Source organism: Phoenix dactylifera, chromosome 3 (genome assembly GCF_051530095.1).
Source record: "Phoenix dactylifera cultivar Ajwa chromosome 3, Ajwa_hap1_PhDact_Kaust_v1.1, whole genome shotgun sequence".
Lineage (NCBI taxonomy): Eukaryota > Viridiplantae > Streptophyta > Magnoliopsida > Arecales > Arecaceae > Phoenix > Phoenix dactylifera.
In genome coordinates this window covers 43,854,722-43,882,631 of record NC_143192.1, presented here as the reverse complement: position 1 = coordinate 43,882,631, position 27,910 = coordinate 43,854,722, and the positions used below count along the sequence as shown (strand labels likewise).

Below are 27,910 nucleotides of genomic sequence, written 5' to 3'. Positions count from 1 at the left end.
GGATATTTGGGAGGCAAAATGTCTTTTCTATTTGATGAAGAGGGAGGCAGAGCCGCCCGGCCTTTATTAGAAAAGAGAGCTCATGGAAACTATTTACAAAGAGTTTGCAAAAGAAAAACACAAAAGAGCAATATAAGTTTTTTTACAAAAAATAGTGGTCTATAAGTAGACCTGTTAAACCATTCAACAACAAACTGAACAATTTCAGAAATGGTTTTAAAGATCTCTGTAGCTTCAATGTACAACTGCAGAAGCCCAGTATCCTTAGGTGAATCAGTCTTTTTCTAAATAAGAGAAATCAATGTCTCCTAAAATGCTGCACCAATCATGGGAGGTTGTTTCAAAGTTTGAGATGAGAATCTAACATCTCCGCTGAACATCACCACCGAGCAAGTTTGATTCCTTCTTTCTTTTCCAAAGGATCAACAGCCAAATATTCGCGTGACCATCATGGCTGTCTCTTCGGCTTCCTGGAATGAGAGATTCTGGAGTTTTCCTTAACCGATCTGCATCCCTGAACTCAATTGCTCTGAACGAACTGAATTTTCTCAATGACTGGTCGGTGCTGTGCCAAAATATGTATCTTCCAACCTTCACATGCAAGTTTTAGTTTTTTGTACCAAAAAAATGTTTTAGTTCTTTGAACTCTCTTTAGGAGTGGCGACTCTATATTCTCCTCCATTTCCTTAATGAAATATGGTGGAGATTTGCTCCTCCATTTTCTTGAAGAAGAAATTATGTTAAAGAAGCTGTACTCGAAGCATGATGAACTTTGATAGTTTCTTCATGAATTTGCCAAAGGCTTACACAAATTGTTTGCTTGAAAGCGTCGAAATGCATAGGCCTCGCAATGGGGGTAACAATATTTTCAAATATATAATTATCAGAGACTGAATTCAAGGCATGGGATGGTTTTAATGAAAGGAAGAAAACTGGAATTCTTTTGGACTTGTTACCAGGAATCTGCAGCTATGCGCAGAGATCTCCGCCTGTATCAAGAGACATGCACACGGTGAATTCTAGAGCGCGATCAATGTCACCATTTTTTGAAAAAAAAAAAGAAGACACCATTAGGTTGAAATCTTACACCAGTCTCGCAGGGGAACTTTCTAACTCACAGGGAGAACACGTTTCGGTGCCGAAAAATAGGGATGCAATTGGGTCGAGTCAGACTAGATCATGAGTGACCCAATCTAATTTAATTTTTTGTTCGGGTTCTAATATTGGACCCCAACCTAACCCAATAGAAGATTGGGTCGAATCCATGGCTAAAATTTTTGACCCAATATATTCATGTCGGATTGGATCCATGTATAATCTGGTCCCAACCTAAAAAATTCGAATCCAGATCAAATTTGAGTTGGGTCCGCACCGAATCTGTATACTTATCATTCCCTATGCTTAGTCTCTTTTGCAATGAGTAAAAACTACAGAAAGCGGGTTATGCAGGACCATACAAGTGAAAGTGCCCTAGCATCAAGGATTGATGTCATTACAAACTAGGCTCAATCTTGTTAGCTACGAAATTTTTTTTCTATTCATGGAAACAATACCTTTTTTTTAGCAGAAAAGAATTGTATCTATACTAATCCTTTTTATTAAGCATTGATAACTCTTGAATTTGTTAGAATGCATCTACTACTATTTTTTCTAAACATACTACTAAAAAAGCATACATGGGCTAATATGAGAAATATAGCTTTGATAATGATACATAACAAAGCTCAACAGCTGCAAAGGACTCATCATGAATCCATCTTCTTCCATATGAAAAAAAATTATACTTTATTTTATCTTCATTAGACTGAACTTCCTTCTTAGGTGAACAATATTCGCATTTAATATAACCAACCTAAGTCTTAATGTAAAATTCATGACATTCGACAGTACACAAAAATAGCTTCTTCCATTCCTCTCGTCCTCAAATATAAGAAGAGATTAGAGGAATAGAGAGTTAGAGATCCTTAAGCATCCCAATAGGCTCTAATGGTATACCAGATTCGAGTCGAGTCATTGGGTAAGAAACCTAAAATCAAATGCGTTAGGGTGGAATTTAGTAAACCCAAATTCAATCCGAAAATAGAATGAGTTCAATTTTAGAACCCGATCTAGCTTCACTCGTCCTTGAAATTAGGTCGGACTATGTCTAAACGGATTGGCCGAATTAGGTCACAGGTCAACCCTGCCCGTTTTGCAGCGTGGAAGGCACGTGCGGTACACCCCGTTACCGGGCCGAGTAGCCCGATAAGGTGACGTCGATCGTCATCAAAACATGGCGACCAGACGCCGGCTTTCCTGCCTTCGATCCCTTGGACCGCTATTTCCAAGAAAGAATCGATCATGGCCGGCGGGACGGCGTCGGCTTCGGCGCCTTGGAAGACCCTCCTCCTCAAAGCCTTGGACTCCAACTCCCACCTCAAACACTCCGCCTTCTTCCAACTCGTACCCCTCTCTCTCTCTCTCTCTCTCTCTCTCTCTCTCTCTCTCTCGCTCTCTCGATAACGGGTTCCAAATTGTTCGTTATCTTCCAGGCAACGGTCGGCTCGAATGGCAGACCTGCGAATCGGACCATGGTCTTCAGGTCTCTCTGTTCTTCATTTAATATATATATATAATTAAGGGTTTGGGGATTTACCATTTCCATTCTTTGTTTTGGTCAGAGGATTCCAGGAGAATTGCGATAAGATTCAGATCAATACGGACGCTCGGAGCAGCAAGGTAGAATTAATTCGAAAAAGTTTCTTTTTTGGGACCGATATTTGACTGGGCGAGAGGAGTTCGATTTTGAGGTACTTATTCTTGATCCTGTGGATTTTGACAGATTGAGGACATCAAGTATTGCTCTTTCGGGGAGGTAAGGTAATTGCTTTTTCTGGGGTGTATGTTTCTTCTTTTTTTATTGGTTTCTGTTGGAATAACTTGTCTTATATTCTACTAAGCATGTAAAGCGTGCTTTTTCTTTTTTAAAAAAATCTTTTATTCGTCAAAAATTAACCACCACTGTCTTAGCGGTAAAGTGCATAAAGTCCTAAATCAGTGGCGTCTTTATCTTTTTTATATTATTCCATATTAAAGTCAGTGTTGTTGCCATTGCCAACTTTAATGCACACTCTGGGATAGGTCATGAGGATAAAAAAGGTAGAAATTTGTCAAACTACTTTGCAGTAGCTTTCAGTTACCGCGCCACCAGACTAGCATGATAAAGGAGAAGGCCAAATCGTAGTATAAAGAAATGTACATTTTTTATGCTTTAGTCCCTTTTGATAATGCATAGTAGCATTCTCCAAGAAGCTCAAGTCCATGAATTAAAAGAGTCATAATGTCAGTTCTTTTAAAACTTAGATTGCTATGTATACAAATATAGTTTTACTATTAGGTTGGGTATTGGAAGTCAATATTCTCGGTTTATGCCTGTTTAATCAATTAAATTTTATGTGGACTCGTATTTAAGAATTGAGGTCCTTTCTTAGGTCCTGACAATGTTTGGATGCTTGTAGATATGTTGGTATTTCACAGACTCTTGGGAGCAGTTCCGCATCAGTGGAAGGATTGATATCATTAATGGGTCAAATTCGGACCCTTTGAAGCTTCAGGTTAGATTGCTTGATATCCACAGTTGTGATCTATGTAACAAGGAAGCTATTAACAAATTTGCTGAATTGTGTATGGGATCCATTATCATTGAGAGTGCATGGTTTTCCTGCTTTTTATTTTGAAAGTGCTGCATTATTGTATTGCTTCGTGGAATTTTATTGGATATGTTTCTTAGTTGTCTATGATTCTGTTAGGGACATTTCTTTGTTGTCTACACTTTTGTTGACTGATGTTGGAATGGCTATGGACCAAGGTTCATCGAACTGGTACCGAGATCCATACGCGTCCGGTATGGTTTGGTATTGGTTCCATATGGTTCCAGCTAGATCCAATAGGGTTCCGGGCCCTAGGTGGCCGGATCCGTTTTCTAATGGCGAACTAACTCGGTTCGGGCTGAACCGGCCGGTTTGGCTTAGTTCAGCAGTCACTGCTCTGGACTTAAAAATATTTTTACTAAGAAAAAAGAGCAGCTTTAAATAGTTTGAACAAAAGGCATCTGAATTCGTCCTATGACACTGCCTAATGCCATTTGAGTTGCCATCTTTTGTCAAAACATGAGGTTGTGAAGTACCATCCATTACAGCAAGCAAAATGCACTGGTCAAAAGATGAGATTCTTGTCCATAGATTATTGGACACAAGGTGGAGAAGTATATCAAGCCCCTTGAGTAGACTTTTGGCTTTCCTTCATCAATACATTGCAATCTCATGTAACTGAAAGCAAAAATGCAACTCACAGTTCACAAATCTATTTATATATGCAAATATTTCTTTCAATGTTGTTCAGGTGATTTTGGTTTCATGTTATCATTCTCTTTCTGTATTTTTTCCATGACTTTCGTACAAAGCAAAGAGATAGGTTTGTTATGGAGTAAGGTGGCTGTATGTCGAATCTCTCTTTGGACTTTTTTCCTGCTTCCTATTCCACTAGTTTGTCCACTTTCAACCTGTTGCATCATTATCATGGCATTATCCATGATGCTCAGCATTGAATTAAGTGACACATCTCTTTTTTACTTTGTCAAACCATACAAGCTATACTGCTACAGGTTAGCAGAGTACTTGAATGTTCTTCTTTCCATTATTTGACACAATATTCTTCCCTGCTTATTATTGTTTATTCAGTTTGATCAAACTCCTTGTTGTAAATAGGTGGTTTTTTTTATAGATGCGCTGCATTGATGACTTTAAGCTACCTGACTTTATCTTGTATGCCACTTTTTGATGTTTATCTCATGTATTACAACTTAACAGTCAAAATATTCTTCTTTGAAAGTGATTTTATCTCCTTCTAAAGTATCTTGACACCACAATCTCCCATTGCAGTTGTCATCTTCCACATTTTCGAGTTAATTATTGTTGCTAAGAGATAATAGCATTGCATTCTTAATTCTGTGCATGTGCTTTTCATGTTTACTTTTGTTCTTCGACAATTTTGGGCCAACCTTACCTAGGTTATCTTATAAACTCACTTCCTGTATTAATTTTGGTTATATTTTCTATTAGTGCTTCACTTTTCTATTGCATATTGGCACCATCACACTCATAAGTCTACATTGCCTTGTCCATCTACTCTCCAAATTATTACTAATTTGCTGCCTGCCTGTGTTCAATTAAGATACAAACCTGAGATCATGAAGATGCTGTTGTAGCTTTTGCTTGATGCCTCTAATTATTTACATATCATCGTTTGGAGAGTCCTATATTAATATTTTCTGCCTATGCCTCTTTATTTTGCATCATTTGCTTTTGCATCTTCAGTTTGTCAGTCCCTTCTCCACTTACTTGGCTTTCACTTTTCTCTTGTTAATTCTTTGAGCCTATTACCTCATATGGTTCCCTGGCACCATTATATAACCTTTATGGATTGACCTTTTTTATAGTCTATACTTATTTCCAAGCACCTTTATAAACCTTTTGAACTCTTATTGTTCTTCCCTATGACCTTTCTCCATTGATGCTTTCCTAGGTGCAACCCTATCGATGGCTATCAAGTCGACTATGGAAGATGATTCAGTCATCCATTACCATTTGGAACATAGACATTGTACTCCAGATTGTGATGGCCTTCTTTAAATGGTTCATGCTCTTCGTAACGTTAGTTCAGACTTGCCATGAATCACTTCGTCAGGAGATTCATTACTACCATTAGGTATCTCAATCTAATAAATGGTAATTAGCCATGACCAAGGTGCCTCTGAAATTTCAGCAAATTCACATGTAGGACCTTGTTCCCTCTCATGTGGGAATGCTCTTGCCAGTTGAGAAGTATTGCATTCAACATTGCAACCATTCACTTACAATTCAGGATGTACCCTTGCAGGTAAGATAAGTATATATCTCACAATAATATGCAGTGATTGATTATGCAAAATATAATAACTAACCATCTTATATGTGGACCACATCTCTCTCTCCTCTTAATATCATGGACAATAAAGGAAAGTTTTTCTTCTTTATACTGAAAGTCTGTATGAGCCTTGGTAGGTAAGGTTGCTCCATTTTAACCTGGGTATCACAGGTTCGAAACATGGAAATAGTCTAGTTGATTAGACCTAGAATGGCTCCCAACAACTTGGTTGTACATTCTAAGTACATCTCATCAAGTAATTTCTAGTGAATTTTTGAAGATAGATGTACAAGAATGGTCACTTCAAAGGTTTAAATTGTAATTATACACTCTTATTGCTGGTATTGTGGTTTGTTAGTGAATGCATTTCTTCTTATATGAACAAGAATAATTCTTTTCTTCATGATTATCTTGACGGTGAGGTTTATATATAGCTTTTTAATATCTCATGTTGTAGTGTTTGTTATTTCATTCTGCTTTCTATTGCTCTTCATGCCTTTTTTTCAGAGTTCTCATCAATCCTCCTTTGCCTTTGACACTTTTACTGTGACCTCATTATCTTGTTATAGCATATAAATAATGAATGTTGATAGTTCCTAGTACGAAACTCCTCCAAGTAGTACATTGGACGAAGGATCAAACCCAACTTCTTTGCCTAATTTTTTCTCGTCTCATCGTTGCCTTTTCGAATTATTCATTATGGATATTTATTATGCATGTCAGAACTGATCATTGTGTGTATAATGTGGTTATGTTATGCTGATAATGTTAGTTTGCTTAATCCTGCTGATGGAAAGCTCATGACATACCTACTATGTATATTCTTTAGTGGGTGGTCTGCTACGGTCATGAAACTCCGATTAACAACATTGTGCATCATATATCATATGGCTGGCGACTTATCAGTGCCCCTTGTTTCTCTCATCTTGCCACTATGCTTATGAAATTCCAATTAACAACATTGTACATGCTATCATATGGCTGGCGAGCTTATCAATGCCTCTTCTTTCTCTCATCATGCCACTATGGTGTCTGCTTCCATACTTCGTGGTCCATTTAGTGCTCTTTTCTTTTCCCGAGTGCTATCCTCTTTCCTTCCCTCTTAGCTGGAGTTTAATATTTATATTGACACCAACTTGGACAGCAATCATACATGCTTTCTTTTGGTACTAATTTTACATCTTTCAAGACTTTTGGTTGTGTGACAAGGAACAACTTATTTTATCTTGCTTTAGTGCTACAGCCAAATAGTATTTGATGTCCCACATCACAGTTTGGAATTTTTCCTTCTTTCTTACTCCTGCTTCTCTCTAAACAGCTAACCAAACCACTTTCATAATTGTCAAAATTCTGGATCTTTGTGAGTGAAGCAAGCCAATTGACATTGACCATCACTTCTACCAAAAATTATCTTTCTTTCTAATATGTAATCTACAGTTGATACTGCATGCTTGAAGTACTCAGGGAGTATTTGGTTTATGGTCTGCCATGAGTTTAAAATAGGGGGTTATGAATGTTGGAAGTATTGGTTGGAATGGTAAAGTTGCGTAAGTATATATCCATCTATGCTTATCAGCTCGTGTATATTATTAATAATTCAGGAATATGTATGAGTGGGTATAATATAATGCAAATGTAAATTCAGTAGTACCGATCATGGAAATGGATAATTATATTCATCACACTATATCATCTAGTTGCAAATCACGTTAAAGTTTGTAGAAATCTTTAAGTTGCAATGATAGATTTATAATCTTGCACATATTTTGAATTATGAAACCATCATCATTGCTTGGCTTATATCCTGGGCCCAAAACTATTTTCCAAAACAATGACTAAGCAAATTATATATAATCTATAGACCCTGTCAAGTGTTAGGGTAGCTGCATATGATGGCATACGTGGCACATTGGTGGTGCTTACTTTAAGGAAACTCATTGTTTTCAAACTTTCAATAACAAAAAGCACAAACACCATGGGCATACTCTCCTTAAGGAATCATGTTGAGTAGTTCAGATTTTATTATCCCTCGAGATGAAAATGCTATAGAATTTTTTATGTTCATTCCATAGGATGAAACCTGACACTCTGGGTAAAAAAAAAAATCCTTCAGTCTTTCGATCTTATCTTGCATTTGGATATAAATGGACACATAAACCCCAAAATCAAAGGGTATAGATGTGCAGCTCCAAAGGCCATTGAGTGAACCCAATTATTCACTTCTCATGAAGGGTATAGGTCTTTTAAACCCAACACCAAATCATAAGAAACCCAAAGTGCTTTCTTCAAGTCTCAACATCTTAATCTTAGAACCCATTTCGCTCCTATCATTTACTTTCTTATACCCTAAAACCCATTTTCAGATACCCCAAACCTATGCCCTGTTGAGTGCATCAAGCTAGGTGATATCAAAAGTATATAAATCAAAGCATGCTTCCATGGAGAGCAACAAATCACATCCTAAAGACCACAAAGCCACATGTTCTTATCCCTAAATCCCCTACAAAATAAGATTTTTAACACTATCCACCCTTCGACCTATCCTTTATCCCACTCACTATCCTCACCATGACGATATAAACCTTCTCACATTCTCCCTTCTCTCTGTCCCACCCCATACTCCTCTCCATCTCCTTGCAAGAGCTCATGTTGCTCCTGCCATCCACTATCCTTTTGTTTTGTTCTTATGGCACCCCTATGTTCCAAACCCATGTCACCTGCAACCAAGGCCAAAGAATATAAGGAAGGGTGTGGAGTATAAGTTGTATAACATGCACGCAATGTGTGTGTGGGTGTGGAGTACAACACGCATGTGATGCACGCGTGCATGAGAGAGAGACAGAGAGAGAGAGAGAGGTAGGGGACATTACCTTCGTACTTAGGTTGGAGGCAGTTGTGATAAGGAAGGGTGATGTTCACAAGGTAGGCTGGGCGTACTCTAGAAGATAGAAGGAAAACCAGGAAGAGAAAAGAATGGGGCACATGAGAGAGTTGCAATGGGGAAAAATCAATGTCTGTCAAATGAGAACTTTCTTTATCTTTTGTTCTTAGTTTTTTTTAACATTTTCTTTTTAATCCAATGATTTGCTATCTATAACAATTGTTCCTACCCATCATAGTATTTCATAAACACCAGTAAGAAATCCTTTGGGTCTAGAAGATTTTTCTTTGCTTTTCGAGTTAGGCCCTGAACAGAAAACCACAAATACCATCTAGGTAATGTTGTAACCTGTCTTATTAGGCTTAATTTTCATATAAAGTTGACTATGACCATATTTGATCGAGCAACTAATACATTATAGATTTGAAGTATAATTTTACCCTTTTTTTTTGCTTACGGAAATACCAGGCATCTCAAATTGTCAGTGGTGGGCATATTTCGCTTATAGAGTCCACTGTTTATGATCTGGAGGAACTAATTGGTATCAAAAGAGGAAGAATAGAGGGCGAGGCAATTTTCATACCAAAATTTTATAATTTATTCATATATTCTCTTTCTCTTAATGTCATAGTACCTAGTAAAATTTTAACACCTGCTAGTCATGCTACTTACCCCTGCAACCATGAAATCTGCTTATGACTCTAAGTGAGTATGGTTGTATCTTTAGTGGTGGTAGAGTCGCCACCCTAAAGAAGACTTTCTATCAATAGCTTTGATTACTCTATACTAAGTTTTCTTTTTCACCTTTAGTTTTTTTATTTCAAACTATCTATCAGTTGTTGAGAAACCACTTATTGTTTAGTTGACAAATGCAGGTGAAATTTTTTATTCCCCATATGTCTAAGTTTATTTAAATTTAATTGTTTAAAGTTTTAGCAGCTTAAATTAGGCTGAAAATAGAAGCCTTCTCACTTTGTACCTTGCCCTTTTCTGAAAAGCCCCATGGATTATGTTGCAGAGCTTATCCAGACTTCTTCATTTTGCGTAACTAAAAAGAAGAAATTAATTTCAGTGTCCAATGATTTAGTTGGTTATTAATATCTACTGAAATCATCAATCAATATTCATTTATGCAGCAGAGACAGAAAGCTTGGTTTGCAAGTTCCCCAAAGTCAAGATTACAGTACCTAGGACCTATACCTGGTCTTCCAGTTATTACTGAAAATCCTGGAGCAGAGAATCAACTTGATCCATCCACCGGCCCAGTTGATGCATTCTGTCTTTTAATTCTTGACCCAGAACAGGTTAGATTGTCAACAAGGATTTGTTTTCTTTGTTTTTTTTCCCCCATTAATTATGCTACATCATGCATTTATGGGCTTCACATGTTTTTCATGAAAATAAGAGTGCTCTGATGTGATAGAGTAATTTGCATTCATCTAACGTGACATCTTCCTGAATCTCTCCGACTGTACTTTTGGCTATTTTGTTCTCAGGTTGACTATTTAAATCTGAAAAGCAATGAAAGGTTAATGTTCACATCCAGGCCAAGTGCGAATGGTTGCAAAGTTTGGATATTTCAGAAAGTCAACCCATAATAATTTAATAGAAATTATGTGTCTTCCTAATCTCAGATCTTGGTGCTTATTTGCATAAAGTTGGATGAAAGTGAATTATTTTAAACAGGTGCTTTTTTCAACTCTGATGATTCTTCTGGACGCTATTTTTATACAAGATCACTTTGATATTCAGTTCATTGTGTGATGATCCCTTGTTTATTATACCTTGTTATTCTGTTATAATAGAATTTGCCTATCTTCTCCAGTTCTCTTTCCTACTTATGACCGTATCATCATATCCTCCTTTAAAATAAAAATCCATATAGATGTATGGTGACCAAAAGAGTTGATTCTGTATGAGCTTCTTTCCAGAGTTCTTTGTTATGCATGCAGTGAGCTTGTTTCAGCTACAACATGTGAACAAAATTTATGTTGACCGCCGGAGTAATTAGTATCTGTGTATGTTTTAGCCAAACCTACTGAAGTTGTACGGAAGCAAAGTATGGTCCATAGTATTTCAAATGGCATACTAGATTCTTCAGTCACAAAAATATATTCTTTAAAGTGATTTAAGCTTTCACTTTTTTTATAGTGTAGTGCATGGAAGTTCTATATGTACAACAATTGAACAATCCCACACCTATGGCCACACTTTAAGGCATTTGGGAGCTTCATCAATTTACTTGTGCTAGCGCTTTCATATACACTTGCAATTATCAATGTGTTTGAAGTTAAAATTTATAAATCACTAATAAATTAGTACTTAACAACATAGCAGATTTCTGTAATTTTTTTATGGAGGATGAAGAATGTCAATAAATATTTTATTTGATATTTCTTTATTTCCATAGTAAAACTAATATAAACAATTTGGGTTTTTTCCTTTAACGTTGTTCCCATATCTCCTTTTTTCCTGTTCCAGATCAGACACTTTGATTTGCATCCGGATTTAATTGTTCATCCATGATGCAAACTAGGATTCAGCAAAAGAAAATTTTAGCTGCATGCATTACATGACACATTTATTAAATGCATGCCATACTATACATACAGCACTTGGCTACTTACACGATTAAACCCACTTTTGAATTAATGTACTGTAACTTCTTGTCTATACAGAAGGTTTGTTTTCCTTTTGGCGCTTCTTTCCAAAAGGATGAAAGATGGTAAAACGATTTCAAAGTAGTATCCAACATCATTCCCTCTTTGCAATACTTTGTTTTACAGATCTTCCGCTAGTCTGAATGACTATCAGCCAAATTTTTTCAGCACATCAGCCAACGCATAATTATTTCAAGGCCTGCTTTTTCTCTCAGCCCGTTGCATTCTCTCCTACATTTCATAAGATTTTCTTTTTTTCTTCTTCTTTTTCTTCTTCTTTTTTTCTTCTGTCTTTATCAGCTGTTACAATTAACTCCCGACTATTTCAACCTCATTTAGTTTGCCGTGCCTCCAACCCCTACCCCACTCCCCACCTTGACGCCGAGCAGCTATCTATGATCCAATACGAAATTTCAGAGTCATTCCCTTTTTGAAGACAATCAAAGAGCATAATGGCCATTTTCACTCTTGGCAGTCAATGCAAGTTAAGAAAAACTGACAGCAGTCAAGGGAAACGGTTTTATGTGGAATCTCCTTCAACACCTAGGACACCCAAAGCATGAATTTTAGTTCAGTCAATAATGAACTGGACTGCAAATACATGTACTGCAAACAAATGAAGTACCAATCCATGCATTGATATGCTATGTGGATGCCATCATTATTTTGGGCATACTTATTCTGTATTGATATGTGGAATTGGATATATACAATTATGTGTAGATGCATGTTCTTTTCTGCAGTCATGTGTTTACCGAAGAAATTTATCGGTACATTTTAAGAAATCTGAATTCGAAACATTCAAAAGCATCTGAGCGTCCACTAGAAGAGCTAGGCGAAAGTAGGAGCAGCATAATACATTGTCTTGGAGAATTGAGTGGAAGAGCTTACCTGAACTACAGCTGACGGCCTTTAGCCTTCGGCATGTGGGTCCTCCCACTAATTTGGCATGCTTCTCTCCTGTTCCATTGGTGGATGAGATGTTCCTCCTGCCATCCACCATTCAACCACTCTGAAAGAAGACCTGCAGGTCAGGCCTTAATACTATTTATCTACTATCTATCTATCTATCTATCTATATGAAGTACAGAGGCAGTCTCTTTTGGTCGAGCCACAAGAGGTACTGTCGGACATGAGCAGCAAGTATAGAAGATTATCTGTCCACACACACACACAAAAGCCTTTGCTCTTGAGGAATGTTTGAGAAGATTAGATGTTTAAAAAAGAAATCTTGTCTCTGATGTGATATAAGTTTTTTTTAAACAATATCAAGTCCCTGCCACCGAACGCATCACGGTGCGCCAAGATCTTTGAGGTAGAATTTGCAATGTTCTTGAGTAGATATTTTGGTTTTCTTGTTCTTCTAGAAATTGTCGACTGGGACGATGAGTATCCAGTCTGTAACTGACACGAAGAATGGAATCATGTGGAGGAGGTATCCTCAAATAGATTAACACGCACTTTACCGGGAAAACAATACTAATGAGGAGAATACCAGATGAATGAGATACAGAACAAATGAAATGGAGAATTCAATGGTAACTTGGAAGATGAGCAAGAAAGACCCTGGTTGGTTTGTTTGCCACCTTCCATGCAAGACATCTTGCCCAAATGAGTATTTCATTTTAAAGCCCGCAGTACTCTGGGAGAGCACGGAGCATCATCTTTCTCAATGGAATACTCATTTGAGCAAGAAGCCTTCCCATGGGAAGGAACGTAAAGCTCCTCTGCTCCAGCTTCTGACACCCAAGCAAGGTTTGCTCCTCCTCGCCTTATAGAACGCCCTAGCTTCCGAGAGTCTAGTCAACTACTCCAATACCTCCTTGCGTGTTGGTTTGATCGTTTGTTGGCAACCTCAAATGAGGCTCAGGAGGCTGTCGGTTGGCATGTGATGCCAATTACCGAGTGGACGTTTTTTGTTTGAAATCTTTCTTTGATGCACTCCAAAGACTAGAACATCGAGTATCACGGATGCCTCATTTATGTTAATTATATACACAATGAGCTTCTAAATAGTGATTTTTATTTCTTTTCTTATTTGATCACAGTTGTCGTTGTTTAATTCCTTCATATTAATTATTTATTTGGTCGGCAGTGATTTGCACAAATAATCCATTATTTTTTATCTTCTATCATAATGACTCATACTTACAGTTACAAAGATAATTCTATTCCTTATTAGACTAAGTTCTGGTCTAATAGACAAAAAGATTGCCGTTAGTTGGCTATAAGAGAACACAGCAATTAATTAATATAACGAGGCCTCTATGTAGTATGTACACTACTGCTTCTTTAACGGCCTTATTTATGGGGACATTTTGATGACCTTATTGGCTTTCACCCGGTTGATCACCAGTGTTAAAATTTTTTGTAGGACATTGTGCCAAATTTACCTTACCAAATTTCATCGGCCTCCTAGTCTATATAAAGATTGCTCCAGTCCATAGATAGATATATAACTTTTTTCTCTCATTCTTCTCTTTTAACAACCAGCATGAAAATTAGATTTGCTAGAAAAATCAACGGAGGCAGCAGTACTAATCAAACGTACCAGATTGCAATGTTGCCGGCCTCTGGCCTGCATATAGATCGAGCTAGTGCTGTTGATATTCCGTGGTCTGTTCAAACCTTTAACTTTAGTTTGCTTTCAGCATCATTACTTTTTAGGAGGAAGGTTTTTTTTTCCCCCTCTGGCCCAACCACTGATTGGTTCACTTTAACCAGTTGTGACATGAATTCGTGCTGTACCATTGGCTAAGAGACGTACCCTAGGCCTACAGGTCACGCATAAATTCTTAGTGAAGGTTTGAGTTTGGACTGAAACCATATGTGATAGTGTTCCTTAGGCGAACTACATCTAGTAATGTTTAGGACCAGACTATTTCATAGATGTTTGGTTCCTCCATATCCTCAAATGCAGGAAATTGGATTGAGTAGTAGTTTTCGTCCAGCGACGTAAAAATATTTGTTTTGAGAAGGAATTGAAATAAAGAAATAGTTGTCGAATAAAATCTTCAAGTCATTTATTTACTTTCTTTACCTTCTTTCGTGCCATTGGGAAATTCTCTGGAACCTGCTTTTTTTGTTTTCTTTTTTTTGAAAATAAATATTTTCATTTTCGAAGTAGTTATTTCTAGCAAATTAGTCAAATGATGTGTATCCTTTGATTTTTGTCTTGCATTTCTTCCAATATCTCAAAATATTCTTCCCCTCATCCAAATCAATTGTCAAAATTTCGTTCTTCTTTATTCTCATATCTCCTAACCAAACTCCAAAATATCCAGCCCAAAGTAGCGATTGTAATTTTAGTGAATTAAGAGTTATAGAGCCCATTATTCCATTAACAAGTCAAACATTAACACACAAGAACTTCCATAAAAGTCAAAAACTTCCATGACAAAGTCAAAAAAAAAAAATTACTACACAAAAGGTCAAAGTTAACAAAACAACCATATACTACCAAGAAAACATAGGTTACTGATGATATATCTTGCACCTTTTCATTCATGTATAACTGTATCTATACATTTATTTCTATCATTTTATTTACATATCACCCGTCCCAACACACTTCTAGCTTCCAGAAAATGGCATCATCCTTGTCCACCGACACGGATAAATAAAAATTAAAAATAAAACCTTTAAACTCACCCTCTAAGGACTAAGATATAAGCCTTCCCACCAACCATATCTCTCCATCAATGATCCATATCTACCCCTGGATTTAATCCTCTCTCCTCACCAATCTTTTACATTGTTGATAGCGAAACTTATGCATTTTTCAAAAGAACTCTATTCATGAAGAGAAGCAGCAGAAGCTTAACCTTAATGGGTCTGTATTTTAGGAGACGTCACAGAGGCTACGGGATATTTTTATAACTGATGTTGGTCGATATATTTACTCAGGAGCTCTATAAAACTGTTGCACTAACAAAAAAAATAATAATAATAAAACTTTATCCTAATATTCTCCACCTCTCTCTATCCTTAAGCTCTTGCTCTTCTTTAGGGGCCTTGAAGTAGTTCTCTTCTTGTATAATATAGTCATGAACTTTTGCGGCCTTTACATGTTGTCATTTTAATGACATGCTACGTATTTTCTGCAAGAATCCTTCCACTTCATAAAAAAAATTTCGCAGTGAAAAAAAAGGATTGCATCTTTCCACTTATAGATTAGATTTCCGAGAAATATTCCATGATGGCCTTCTATATTTTATACTACTCCTATTTCCCTTGTCTTATTTTTCTTTCCTCATTCACATACCATGTTGCTTAATTGTTTCCTTGTTTTGTTCACTTGCTTGTTCTTTTTTTTTCTTCTCTTGAACACTAGATATTGATCGGATACTCAATTATGAGTAGCTTGGTGCTGCAATACTATAGTCATAAATAACATGGATGTCTCAACTAATATGCTAATATTAGCAAGATAAATTTTCATTATTTGGTTTACAATAATTAATTTTTAATTATATTTTTCTACGCTTGTGTGCCTGTACATTTTAACTAATATCATAAGGAAAATGATGCAGCCTACGGAGGCAGCGCTCTCAACCAAGCCCAACAAGTTTAATAGACAAATAACTTGTACTGGCATCAATCATGCCACTACAAAATATGTCGCGTACTCAAATTTATGGAATTTCTATTTTTTTCAGAAGAAAATTGATAGAATTTTGTGTAAATAAGGTAGCACAAAACGCACGCGCTCCCTGTCTGTCTGTGCGTGAGTACTGTTGGATTAGTTCAATATATTAACCATAAGTCGGGAGTCTTATTCATTACGTCTTATTACCTATGCGCAGAAATCAGGAAGAGTTGTTAAACGTCATTAAGTTGCAAACTGTGTAAGAGTCAATGGGACATCTTGAGTTGTAAATTTTACATTGTAAAAGTTGAAGGATGATACGAAGGATTTGGAGCCTCTCCGGTCCTCACTTGGATTGGAGATGGTTTGTTTTTCAGTCATGGCGGTCCGTGATTGGTGGGAAGGCATGATTGGATGCTGTTTTTCACAGCCCATGAGGCAATATGACAGGGAGCTCCATCCAATAATGGCCATCATGTCAATCACGGATGATCGTTATTGAAAGATAGATCCCCTTCAATCATAAGAAGCTATCCAAAGATGACCATGGCTCTGTGCAAGTGGTGTGTCGAGAAGGGTGATGAAGGGAATCGGTGGGTGCTGAAGTATATAGTGATGTGGCACCATGCCCACCTCTAGCCAACTCATCTATGGGATTATCTAAGGCTCCATATAAATATATGTTAATCAATACATTTAAGGGCTTTGGCGAATTCTGGCTTTTTTTTAAAAAATAATGAAAAAAAATTAATACGTGAAAAATACTTTTATAAATTCATTTGAAAATAATTTGCCTAGCTTTTTGCATGCAAAATTACCAATCAAACTTTTGTACTCGAGATTCATTAAAATACTATTTTCAATCGATAATATAGCTAATCCATTTAATCTTTTTTATGATATAGTTGACCGCAAATAAGATTTTTATCAACTTTAATTTTGAAAAACTTCTTTCAGCAGAAGTAACTGTTACAGGTATTTTTAACAATATCCTATAAGCAATGCATGCATTTAGAAAAGAATCTATTTTTTTATAAAACTTAATATATTAATAGAGGTACTAGTTTCTGTTTGTAAACTTCTTTTAAAACTTTTAACTTTGAAAATAGATCAAGACCATTAATATCAGAATATTCACCATGCTTTAAAAAATTTTCAAGATTAAGACAATACTTTTTCAAATCCTCTTCATACCTAGCTATGGTTATGCAAATGTAAGTTCATGGGCAATGGATATCCAAACACCACCATGATACAATCAAGAATAGTCATGATTTGAAGGGACGAAGCAAACATAAAACTTGTGGTTTTTCATGTGTTCTAGAAACTTAGTTAATTCATAAATTCAAGATTGCCATGTCATTTAGAACGTAGTTTGATAGGAGGCAGATTTATCCAATTTTGAAGTCAGCATTTATGGTTTACGGTTGAGCAAGCACAGAGGTTTATGGTCAACGCCTACAAAATGCAAGAAGTGCAACTGCTGCCCAAACGAAGCGACTTGTTAATGCCAGCAACAAGTTTGTAATGATGGTACGAAATTTTGATACTACTTATGAGATGTCAAGCTCTCGTTCTTTGGTTTCATTAATCGATCTACCGAGATCAAGATCGAGGAGTTACTATAGTCTTTATCGACCACGAAGGACAGCAATGAACGTCCCTGCCACGAAGTATAGATGCAGGAGCAAAACAAGTGGTTTGCTGAAACTCAAAAGCGAAGAAGAACGAGGCCAGAAACCATCTCCAAGCAAAGTTAGATGGTTCAATTGCGATATGGAGAAGCAGACATTTTTTCACATTCACTTCTGATTTAGCGGGAGCTAAATCCCCCAAAATAAGGGGAGCCATGATCTAGGAGGATATTCGGACTCGATATGAATTATTTTGACCACTACGAGCGGGGCTGGATAGGGTTTAAGAGTGAGATCCGCCATATTGGAAAGCCAAGTCGTAGCCCTAAATTTTCTAAACAGAGAAAGCCCTGATCCGGAAAGATTGTCAGACTCGATATGAACCGTTTTGACCACTATGAGTAGGGTTAGACAGGGTTCAAGAACGAGATCCGCCACATCATGAAGCCAAGTCATAGCCAAACTTTCGGAGGTTATAACTTGGTCATACGATGCCCAATTGAAATGATTTTTTTTTAAAAAAAAATTGGGTATATTTTCGAGATCTACAACTAAAAGATTAAATTAGAATAAAAGTTCATTGTTAGACTTTGAAACAGACAGGTCAAATTGAAAGCCTTCTTTTCGAATAAGTCTTTGACTAGCTGTAACTCTTTATCTAAGAAGAATCAGGTAGAGCTACAGAAGACAGAGTTGATGTAAAAGTCAAGTTCTAACTCCTCGGGATATTTAGTTTTTTTCTGCTAAAGCTGTCTATTTAAAAAAAAAGAGTCCTATTAAGATTAGAAACAAAAATCCGACCTACATTATGTTAGAACAGACCTTAGCTTATAAATAGAGACTATGAACCTCATTTTTTTAAATCATTAGCAAATGAAAAGGGACTTAAAGCCCTACTTTCGAGACTCTTCCATCTTTGTTTAGTTATCTTTCGAGAGATTCGAGTTGAGCGGGTTGAAGAAAATCTTTTTTCTCCCCAATCGGATCAATATAAGAGGTGCTTTGTTAGATTGCTTTATTTCATCTCCTTTATACTAAAAGAAATCAATCATACAAGTAACTATCTTCAAAAGAGAAAAAAAATCAAAACGAAGCTCTAATTGAAAGATCTCCTATATAGATAATACACATTTCAGATGGTATCGATTCCCAAAGTCAGCAGACAATCCCCACAACATAAAGCAATTTTTTTTGCTTTCTTGCTTGCATCTCAACACAGGGGCAAATCTGCCGGAGGATGTGGAAGGGTCTCCAGTGGGCCCTTACCGTTCTTCACAATGAATGCCATAGAGAGACCCCAAGTTGTATGAAGATCAAGGTGGCAATGCATGAACCACACACCTACAAGATCACCAAAATTCAAAAAATTAATCAAAGACCATAGTCCATATAAATTGGATTATATATGCTTGCAATAAAAAGAAGAAGAAAAAAATTAACGGCACTGCTTTGAGTGCCCCTTGGCATAGGCCGAACCACATGCTCGAATTTAATCCCTTTTTTCTTCTCTTCTTTCTCTTTATATGTCACAGCAACATGCGCTAGAATGATTTCATCCTAGATCCACGGCGGATCTAGTCCACCTAACAATTTCTCCATTCCATCCCTGTTGGCTCAAAAAAAGGACTGGGTTGGGGTATGCGAATGGGTACACCAAGAGGCACACAAAGCATTTTCCATTGATGTTTGATGAGCCAAAACATACATACCAGGATTGTCGGCAATGAACCGGATTGCAGCCCATCCTCCAACCGGAACACCAATGGTGTTCATGTATGGTGGATCGACCAGGTTGAGCTTCGCAGTCCTGGAGTTGTAGTTCCCGGTCCCATACCCTACAACGTAGAAGCTGTAGCCATGCAGATGCATGGGGTGGTTGTCTGTGCTCACAGTCCCTGTGTCCTGCAAGATGAGTTGCACCCTAGCACCGTATTCCAGGACCTTCACTCTAGTTCCATTCAAAGACTGAGTATCATTTGGAAAGTTGTTAGGTGCGCCATTGACAAAATCATAAACCTTTAATGGCCTCGAAGGGAAATCATCAGTATAATGACCATGCAAGCTGTCGTAGTAGGCTTGCAGCAATGAAATGCTGGGCTTCACGAAGGTAATATTGTTCATCGATGCGGCGAAGGTCCCACCATTGGGACCTTGGCAGCTCTTGTTAGGAGTCGAGGAATGGCATGCCTCGACGTTCACTCCGATGGTGAAGAAGAGATTGGTGTCGATCTCGAGAGGGAGGTTGGTGGCGTTGAGGCTCTTCAGCCCATCCATGCCATTCTTCACGGCGAGGTTGTCGTTGAAGACGGGGAGGGGCGCGGGAAGGGCCATGGTGGTGACGCTGGCGCCGGAGTAGTGGAAGTGGGCTATGGCGGAGATGTTCGCGAATGGAATGTTCTGCGCCGACACGTAAGGTCCTACTGCCATGTCATACCTGGCGATCGGCTGGTTGGCTTCCACCAGGACGTTGATGGTCTGCCCTGGGGTGATCATGAGCCGCTCTACTGTGACGGGCTTTGTGTACTCGGCGTCAGCTTCGACGATGGTGAGCTTGTGGTTGGCAATGGAGAAGAACAGCTCGATGTTCAGGGCTGCGTTTATTATCCGTAGAAGGTATGTCTTGCCAGGTATTACATCAATCCCGTATACATCTGAAAAATCGGTTAAACAGCATTACTGTATCTCTCAAATTATCACAAGTACACAAAGAGCGATCGATCGCATAATATTTAAACATGTGCATAAGCTATGGTATGTATATATGTATATAGGTTGGTGGCGGCCGGTGGCCTTTCACATCACACTATGAGACACAGCAACAGCAACATGGCCACCACTCCATGTGAGGTCTCATATCATAGATGAGCTTAATTTTTACTACATGCGAAAAAATATCAGTTTAGTTTCCCTAAGATTAATTTTTATGAGACAGATAAGATCTAGCTGAGTACGAGCTAGCCTGGATTCGGTATGAAGTGGCCCATCCTATGCACTTGTAACTTATTAATTATTCATAAGGACGCATGCAGCTTATAAATGCATGCGTGATGTGGAGTGGCCAAAATTGGGAACAGCTAGCTCCGTAATTAAAATAGTCTTCTTCACATGGCTGAGAGGTTAGGTGGAACCACCACCACCTAAATAATCTCTATCTAAGAAAACAAATTAACAGAGGACGCATAAGATAAGATGTGAGCAAACTACTATACCATTTGCCGAGCAGTTATAGAGAGGCCCTGGGCGGCCGTTTATTGTGTATCCATCCGCCGGTGGAGCACCTGTACCTCTTGCAAGAACCTTCTTTTCCAGCTTCACCAAGTTATTGAACCGATACTCCCCTGCGACCGCACCCATTAGAACCATCACAACTCTCATGATCGCTCCCAATTAAACCTTTTGACATCTCCAAAAGCAATTTTAAAACATGGAACTGTGTTTTTCTTTTCTATTTTTCCTACTTTCGTTGTAATTAAAACCTCATGGATGAATGCAATATCCTTGGGAAAGAGATGGCAGAGGAGAGATGATTACCCAAAATTAGTATATGCTCTTCGTAAGGGTTGGGGAAGGGGTAGGGTACCCCAGTCTTGGGATATATGACGATGGCGCCATGGACGGTGCCGCGGAGCCAGGAGATGTGGGCGTGCCAGAAGAGCGTGCCCTTCTGCTGGACCAAGGTGAACTCGTAGGTGAACGACTGGCCGGGCTGGATCGGGCATTGGGTCAGGTATGACGGTCCATCCGACCAGCACGACAGCCTCTGCCGGACCCCATGCCTATAGACCACACAATAACGTTAACATATAGATATAGATGATGAGCCAGCCCATGCACACAAGCACACCCCTAAAGGTGGTGTTGGGCTCGGTCAGGCATCAAGCTGCAGCACAAATTAATCACATATGGTGATGGTCTGATTACCAATGAATGGTGGCGTTGTATGGGGTCTTGTTCGTGACCGCGACGATCACCCGATCGTCCTCCTGGGCGTACACGACCGGACCGGGATACTTGCCATTGATGGTGACGATGTCCCTCGTCTTGCAAATCTTCGTGATCCTCTTGGTTTGTACCTTCACAAGTATAATACAAGCATTCATCAGAACATGAGAATTCATCCTAGTTTCCGCTAGGGCCGTCAAGAGAGAATTTAACTTTCTCATTCACTAACCAACATGGTCTAGTATATGGTACATATATAGACAGCTCGAGGGTTGAACGACAAATTACCAAGCAAAGTGAGACTACTAAATTCTGCAGATTGATGCTTCTGCAGAATGTAATTACGTTCAGAATTGTGCAGTGAAGCTACAGACTAGGAGCTAAATAGATTTGTCTTCTGGAACATCCCTTGCAATCATTTCCTTCTAAGTTGTCGATATATTGGGCACGTTGTGGTACAGTAATAATTGATTTGTTATCCTACGGCAAAGACAGACAATTAGCTGCATATAGCTAGATTTACTGCAACTCTATTTTTACACTAGCTAGCTCCGTTTACTACTGAATAATAGAAGATTCCATGCTCTAATAGACGCCTTCAACTACTCTAAACTACCATGACTGGCTTTTCTACTCTAAACTACAATTATTTAAAGATGGAGTTCCATGTGAGTTTGCATTTGCAAGTTGGGGAAGAAAAAAAAGAGACCAAAGACATCCTAATTTAAAAAGCAGTGCATAGCTGCAAGTTGTCCTGACTGAACTCGAAGATGCTCGAGTCACATGCAATCAAAGGCATCCTAAATGACCCCCATGCTATGCCTCATACCCACCAAAAACAAAGACCGACGTACCATCAAAGGAACTTCTTTTTGGAAGGAGGTCTACTTTGCTTCTCTGACACCTAACTAATTATTTCGAGTCCGCAAACATCCAAAAGTCAAAAACTTCTAAGACATTACAAGTACTTTTCCCCTGGCGTCCAATGAAAAACCAGTGGTGAATTGAGTTTTTGCGAGGCCGGGTACTGCTTCTGGAGAGATCAGATGTGTTCTTGCACATTGCAGGAGCAGCAAACCAAATAATATCAAGCCAAGGACTTCCATCTTCTCAATGCATGCATCGTCAAATGAGAGCTACTCCTGAGCCAACATTTGTTAGACTCGAGTTTGGCTAGCTCGATTATCAAACAAAGCAAGCTAGAAATTAACTATGCTTAACTACAACCATTGATTAACCTCGAAATATGAATATATAAACTAAATAAGTTATTCATATTTATATAATATTCTGAATATTATTTTGTGTAAAGATATTTTATTTTATCAAATTATAAATAGACAAAAAAATGGTATATAATAGATAGTTAAGATATTATCAGAATAGTTAGATCAAAGTACATAAACGATAGTCTCAAAATATTACAAGAGATGTCTGTAAACAACTCAAGTTTGGTTCAAAATTAAATATCAGCTCAAGCTTAGAAATACAAAACGAACATAATACTAGCTACGGCTCGCTTGAGCTCAATTCGTTTACGCCTCTTGTTGGAGAGCGGTTCTGGGTTTCCAAACCTAGCTGGTGACAATTTTCCCACCGCATTCCTCACCCACAACGCCACAAACACGCACAGAGAGAGAGAGAGAGAGAGAGAGAGAGGGAGGGAGAGAAGTAATAGTAATGCAAGGGAGGTTGACATAGTAAGAGACCTTGAAGTCGTAGAACTTTGTAGATCCTCCCACAGGCCACTTATGACGGGCTGCTAAGCCCAGCGGAACGTAGTACGACAGAAATAAGCTGAGCCAAACCATGAGATGGGAAGACCAAGCCATCTCTCTAGAGCAGAAGGATGGAAGCTAGAAGTGCTGTGAGAAAGAAGGGAAGGAGGAGGTCCTCTTTATAACTCTTGGTTTGAGCTCTCTTTGTCCAGAGCAGAGGGGGGAAAAAAAGACCGCGCGGACTAGGGATTTGCACGTTATGTCCGCGAGAGTAAGAAGAACAGGTTTCATTATTCCTCCAACCCAGTTTTCGTTACCATACTCTGTCGGACAGGACAAATATCATTCTTCCATTTACATTTCTATTTGGACGAGAGGCGGGATCTATTTTATTTTTGGAGTTATTAAATAATACATAGTACAATATGGTCAGAACGGGCCGTAAACAAAGAAAACAGGGCAGTCCAATCAACAGATCTTTTTTCTCTCCTTTTCTATCCAATTAGTTTATGTTCGTTATAATTACAAGAGGATAAAAAAAATTTTATTTTTGCAACTTGATCGCTCTTTTGGCTGCCTTTGGTGGCCTTCCTCTCTCCTTTCCCTGTCCCTTCCCGGAGCTAACACCCCAAACAAGGAGAGAGGTAAAAATTTTACGCAATCCTGGCCATTGACTCAGAGAACAGAGGCATGCTAAGAGTGGGATCCAAGTTTAATTTGGAAGCAAACGTTCCACGCCCACCAACCCCTATAGCCGAGATAAACAGTAGACGATGAACTTCGAGTAAAGGTGATGATGACAAGGGACACAGGAAAGAAAGACCATTGGAAGGCTAAAAAGAGAGCACCTGCGACTGCTCCCATAGAAGTTTTACTGTGGTTTGGAAGGCTCGTGTGCAGGGAAGCTTGGAAAACCTTTTGGAAGGATTAGCAGACTACTAAATTCCCTCTCTTTGAGGAGATCGATAATCAACATAGCTTTCCTTTCCTTGCATGAGGTGGACGTGGTCCACGGTGGACCTACGATCCAAGGTCCACCACATGAAAAAGATGGGGAGATGGAGTCATAATATCATTCTCAGTTGACCTAGTCAAACTAATAATTTCTTCCCCTACCACACTGCATGCCTGTCCACATCCTCAAGTATTTGTAAAAATTTTTGCAGCTTAATTCAAATTTCTTATAAAACTACGTAGTCAAATTTATGGAGTAAATTTATTTCACAAATTTGTATAGGTACCAAGAGGACTTCCGTCCAGCAGCGGAAAGAAAACATCCCGTGCAATATGGGAAAGTATCAAATTAAGTTGCAGTCTTCAAATTAAGCTGCAAAATCTTCTTTTTGCACCTTTAGTATATAGCTAGAGATAACCCAAGTGGACGAAAGATTTGCCAATATTATTTTCATGGTTCATACTTTTAGGAAGATTTCATACATAATTTCAATGTTGTTGGTAGCTTGCAAACAACTTAAATATAAAGTCATATTGTCAATTTTAAACCACCTATTTCAGCATTTTACGAATTTTATATAAATTTTTGGGCACCTTTAACAAACCAAAAATAAAGAGTATATAATTGCTCCCCCTATCCGTGGGAATTTAGCATAACCTCGAGGCCGCTATGACAGTGCTAGTTGGGACCAACATAAGAAGCAAGGCTTGTTTTTTTTTGGTCAAAAAAGCAAGGTTTGTTCGAGGCACTGATTAGGCCATCACCAGTGCCCGATAAGCCACGCACTCTCTTCTTTTACTATTATACTCCCCTTAAAACATGAATTCTAATGACTCGATTTTGCATGATGAAAAGGTACGGTACAACCAAATCGAGGGCGCCATTAATTAATCTACCTTAAACTACCGTTTTTTCACCTCTGGTATCGCAACTTCTGGACCCAGGCAGGTAATTCCCCCTGGAATGTACTAATTCTCTGTTTTAACGTTGTGAAGCTCTCGAGTAATTAAATTAAGCCGCACAGAAAGAAACAAAGCCCTCCAGCACTGAGAATCTATATAATTACAAGCCGAAGGGGAGGAGACAATTAAAGCAGCACGGTGAAGATCTCAAGTGATTAAATTAAGCCGCACAGAAAGAAACAAAACACCAAGAATCAAGATATAATTACAAGCCAGAGGGGAGAAGACAAAGCAGCCCGGCAAGGTGCCTTCTATTCATGTTCTAGACTATTGTCTCGGCATAAAACTATGGGTAGTTTGTGCATTACAGCAGTACAGAGCCTCAATTCATTAGGAATAAGCTGTGTGATTGCTGGGTCATGGAATAGCGGTTGGTGGAGGTCCCCCCGGCGCATTATTTTCTTTGTTTTGGAGGTTAGGGGAGGCGGACAGGTTATAGTACTGCTGTTGGTGTTGGGTCATGGAATGGTAGCTGGTAGTTGTCCACCGACGCATTCTGGTTTTCTTATCTAGTTTTCTTTTCTTTTCTTTTTTACTTTTTACTTTTTTTTGTGGTCACGGGAGGCCGAAAGGCTACCCAGAAAAAAAAATTTATTACAAGGGAGGAGAGAATAACGCCACCTATATTACAAAGGAAGTGGCCAAGCAAAAAACTTTGGTATGGTGATCGGATGAATTTAAGATTAGCATAGAGTAGGCAACAGACATCCATTGCTGTAGAACATCTACAAGCTGGCGAGAGATTGTGATGCCCAAAAGACGAAAAGGATAGCTAATTAGATCGCCTCTTATATTGCTCAACACTCCAGTGGTTTCTTTTAGATTAGTTATAAAACTATTCCACAACCTTCCCTCTTACGTCACCTTGTATTTTTTGATATACTCATACTAAAGCTATATGATCTATCCCATCTATCAAAAAAAACAAAAAAAAACAAAGAGTGGTCGAGCTGAATATTGCTTAACCTTCTGCTGAGCTTTTTCCACGCTTTAATCAGGCTGAGCTGAGCTTTCCTGCCATATTCAAACAGCATAAGTGCTCCAATGTGTTTTAAGTCTAGTTTATTTTCTAGCTAAGCCGAGCTCAAATGAGCTCTTAGTGAGCCAAGGCTGAGTCGCTTCGCTTGCTCCCCTATCCCAGAAGCACGGAAAGGGTCACAGGTGTGCCTCCATGGCAGCATGCGTCCAAAATATGGGCTACCCAATTGTGGCTCAAGTCTAACTCGCATATAGATCCTAGTCCGATGTTGGTGTTGTAGTTTTAGGTGAATGATGCATTAGAATGTCCTAGTGTTTGTCTTTTCAATTGAATCTTGAGTAAAAGATACATTTGATAGCGTTCTTATTTGAAAAATGTATTAGATTGAACATGTAATGAAATACGATGAGTTACAATAGGACAATGTGAATCGGGCATTGCTAAATTGCTTAAAGATCATTGGATCAGATTTCAAAACCACTGTTCTCATGCTTATTACTTATTTCCATTCATAATGCATAACTATCAGATTGCACAGGTAATTAGCGTGAATAAAATGTAATATATATATATATATATATATATATATATATATATATATATATATATATATATATATATATCTACCTCATTCTATTAGCTTAAGCTTTTGGGACAAATGGTGATTTCAACATGGTATCAAAGCAGAGGTCCTGAGTTCGAACCCTATCTCCGCACTTTTTAACCTCATTATTAAAAATTTCACATGTTGGGCTTACCCATTAAAGAAAAGTCCAGCCCACATGTGAGGAGGAGCGTAAGAAAATATAAAATATATAAATAAATCTACCCCATCCTATTAGCTTAAGCTTTTGGAACAAGTGGTGAATTCAACATAAAATTGCTAAACCTGCGTCAAAGCTGTAGGATAACTAACGTTGAACGGCCCCTTTGCTATCTCCACGCCTTCTAATGATGGTCTGCCAAGTTCGAGAACCAGCAACCCAAGCACAATAGGCCTCATTTCTGATGTGCGCTAGTTTAGAGTTGATTTGGTTTGATATTGGGGATTCTTCGAGCTGTCTTTTGCCAAATCATATATCATGAAAATAGATTGATAGCTTACCCAGCCATGCATAAGAGGGTACCTCATTAGGTCATTCTTTGCTCCTCACACCATGGTATCCATCTTCCAGTCTCAGCAGCGGCAGCAGCATTCAAGAGGGAGGACTTTCGGATAGGATTCGAGCAAAAGACCTCGCAAGTCCACAAAATGTATTTAGCGACTCCGGCAATAACATGTGTAGTACATTGTACTACCAAGTTGGTTGGAAGGTACCCTTTTTTTTTTTTTTGACCTGGCCTATAACGGAGATGTGTGACCCAATGGACAAACTCGAGACAGATGCCGTCCGTGAAACAGAATAGGCTCCTCGCTGGACTCACCACAGAAAATTGTGATGCCAGGAAATTCCAGAAGGCTCATTTCTGAAGAGAGATTGACAGAGACCGATGATTCAGAAGTGGTGAACCATGAGGAACCGTAACCAAAAAAATGGCATCAACAAGCGAGTGGAAATACCACTTCCCATTACGGTTTTGATGGAGGGATCTTGCGAGAATAACACAAAGAAGAAATTGAACCGATCATGGATAACCTATGGTCCAC

General features: G+C 38.4%; 2 protein-coding genes across 12 annotated transcripts; one reads left to right on the top strand and one right to left on the bottom strand.

The window, feature by feature from the left end:
- The first annotated feature begins 2,254 nt into the window (after window positions 1–2,254).
- Window positions 2,255–12,016, top strand: LOC103695453 (Pyridoxamine 5'-phosphate oxidase family protein). Of its 8 annotated transcripts, none has more exons than XR_015976433.2 (9): window positions 2,255–2,442; window positions 2,532–2,581; window positions 2,661–2,718; window positions 2,822–2,854; window positions 3,498–3,593; window positions 5,563–5,690; window positions 5,803–5,916; window positions 9,961–10,128; window positions 11,824–11,922. XR_015976433.2 is itself a non-coding variant. In XM_088718561.1 (7 exons), exons 1-6 carry the CDS (start codon window positions 2,341–2,343, stop codon window positions 5,743–5,745), a joined length of 522 nt encoding a protein of 173 aa, XP_088574687.1. In that variant the 5' UTR covers window positions 2,255–2,340; the 3' UTR covers window positions 5,818–5,907. The 8 variants fall into 8 exon arrangements, 4 of the variants coding, with proteins under 4 accessions (XP_088574687.1, XP_088574686.1, XP_088574685.1 ...); XR_015976435.1 differs by lacking the exon at window positions 11,824–11,922 and adding an exon at window positions 10,321–10,580 and having other exon boundaries at window positions 5,818–5,916; XR_015976434.2 differs by lacking the exon at window positions 11,824–11,922 and adding an exon at window positions 10,321–10,580 and having other exon boundaries at window positions 9,964–10,128.
- A 6,691-nt stretch (window positions 12,017–18,707) lies between these two features.
- Window positions 18,708–27,512, bottom strand: LOC103695452 (laccase-6-like). Of its 4 annotated transcripts, none has more exons than XM_017846953.5 (6): window positions 27,368–27,512; window positions 21,628–21,779; window positions 21,238–21,482; window positions 20,916–21,044; window positions 19,416–20,357; window positions 18,708–19,047 (listed from the first exon to the last, which is right to left on the bottom strand). In XM_017846953.5, exons 1-6 carry the CDS (start codon window positions 27,392–27,394, stop codon window positions 18,917–18,919), a joined length of 1,626 nt encoding a protein of 541 aa, XP_017702442.2. In that variant the 5' UTR covers window positions 27,395–27,512; the 3' UTR covers window positions 18,708–18,916. The 4 variants fall into 4 exon arrangements, with proteins under 4 accessions (XP_017702442.2, XP_038977866.1, XP_088574684.1 ...); XM_039121938.2 differs by lacking the exon at window positions 27,368–27,512 and adding an exon at window positions 23,358–23,729; XM_088718558.1 differs by lacking the exon at window positions 27,368–27,512 and adding an exon at window positions 23,358–23,610 and having other exon boundaries at window positions 18,708–19,332.
- Window positions 27,513–27,910: the final 398 nt, after the last annotated feature.

Coding starts and splice junctions, on each gene's coding strand:
- LOC103695453 (XM_039121933.3), top strand. CDS start 2,341: ATGGCCGGCGGGACGGCGTCGGCTTCGGCGCCTTGGAAGACCCTCCTC. Junction 2,443..2,531: donor ACTCCGCCTTCTTCCAACTC/GTACCCCTCTCT, acceptor GTTATCTTCCAG/GCAACGGTCGGCTCGAATGG. Junction 3,594..9,960: donor CGGACCCTTTGAAGCTTCAG/GTTAGATTGCTT, acceptor TCATTTATGCAG/CAGAGACAGAAAGCTTGGTT.
- LOC103695452 (XM_039121938.2), bottom strand. CDS start 23,480: ATGGCTTGGTCTTCCCATCTCATGGTTTGGCTCAGCTTATTTCTGTCG. Junction 21,483..21,627: donor TACAACGCCACCATTCATTG/GTAATCAGACCA, acceptor TGTGGTCTATAG/GCATGGGGTCCGGCAGAGGC. Junction 20,358..20,915: donor CTATAACTGCTCGGCAAATG/GTATAGTAGTTT, acceptor CCGATTTTTCAG/ATGTATACGGGATTGATGTA.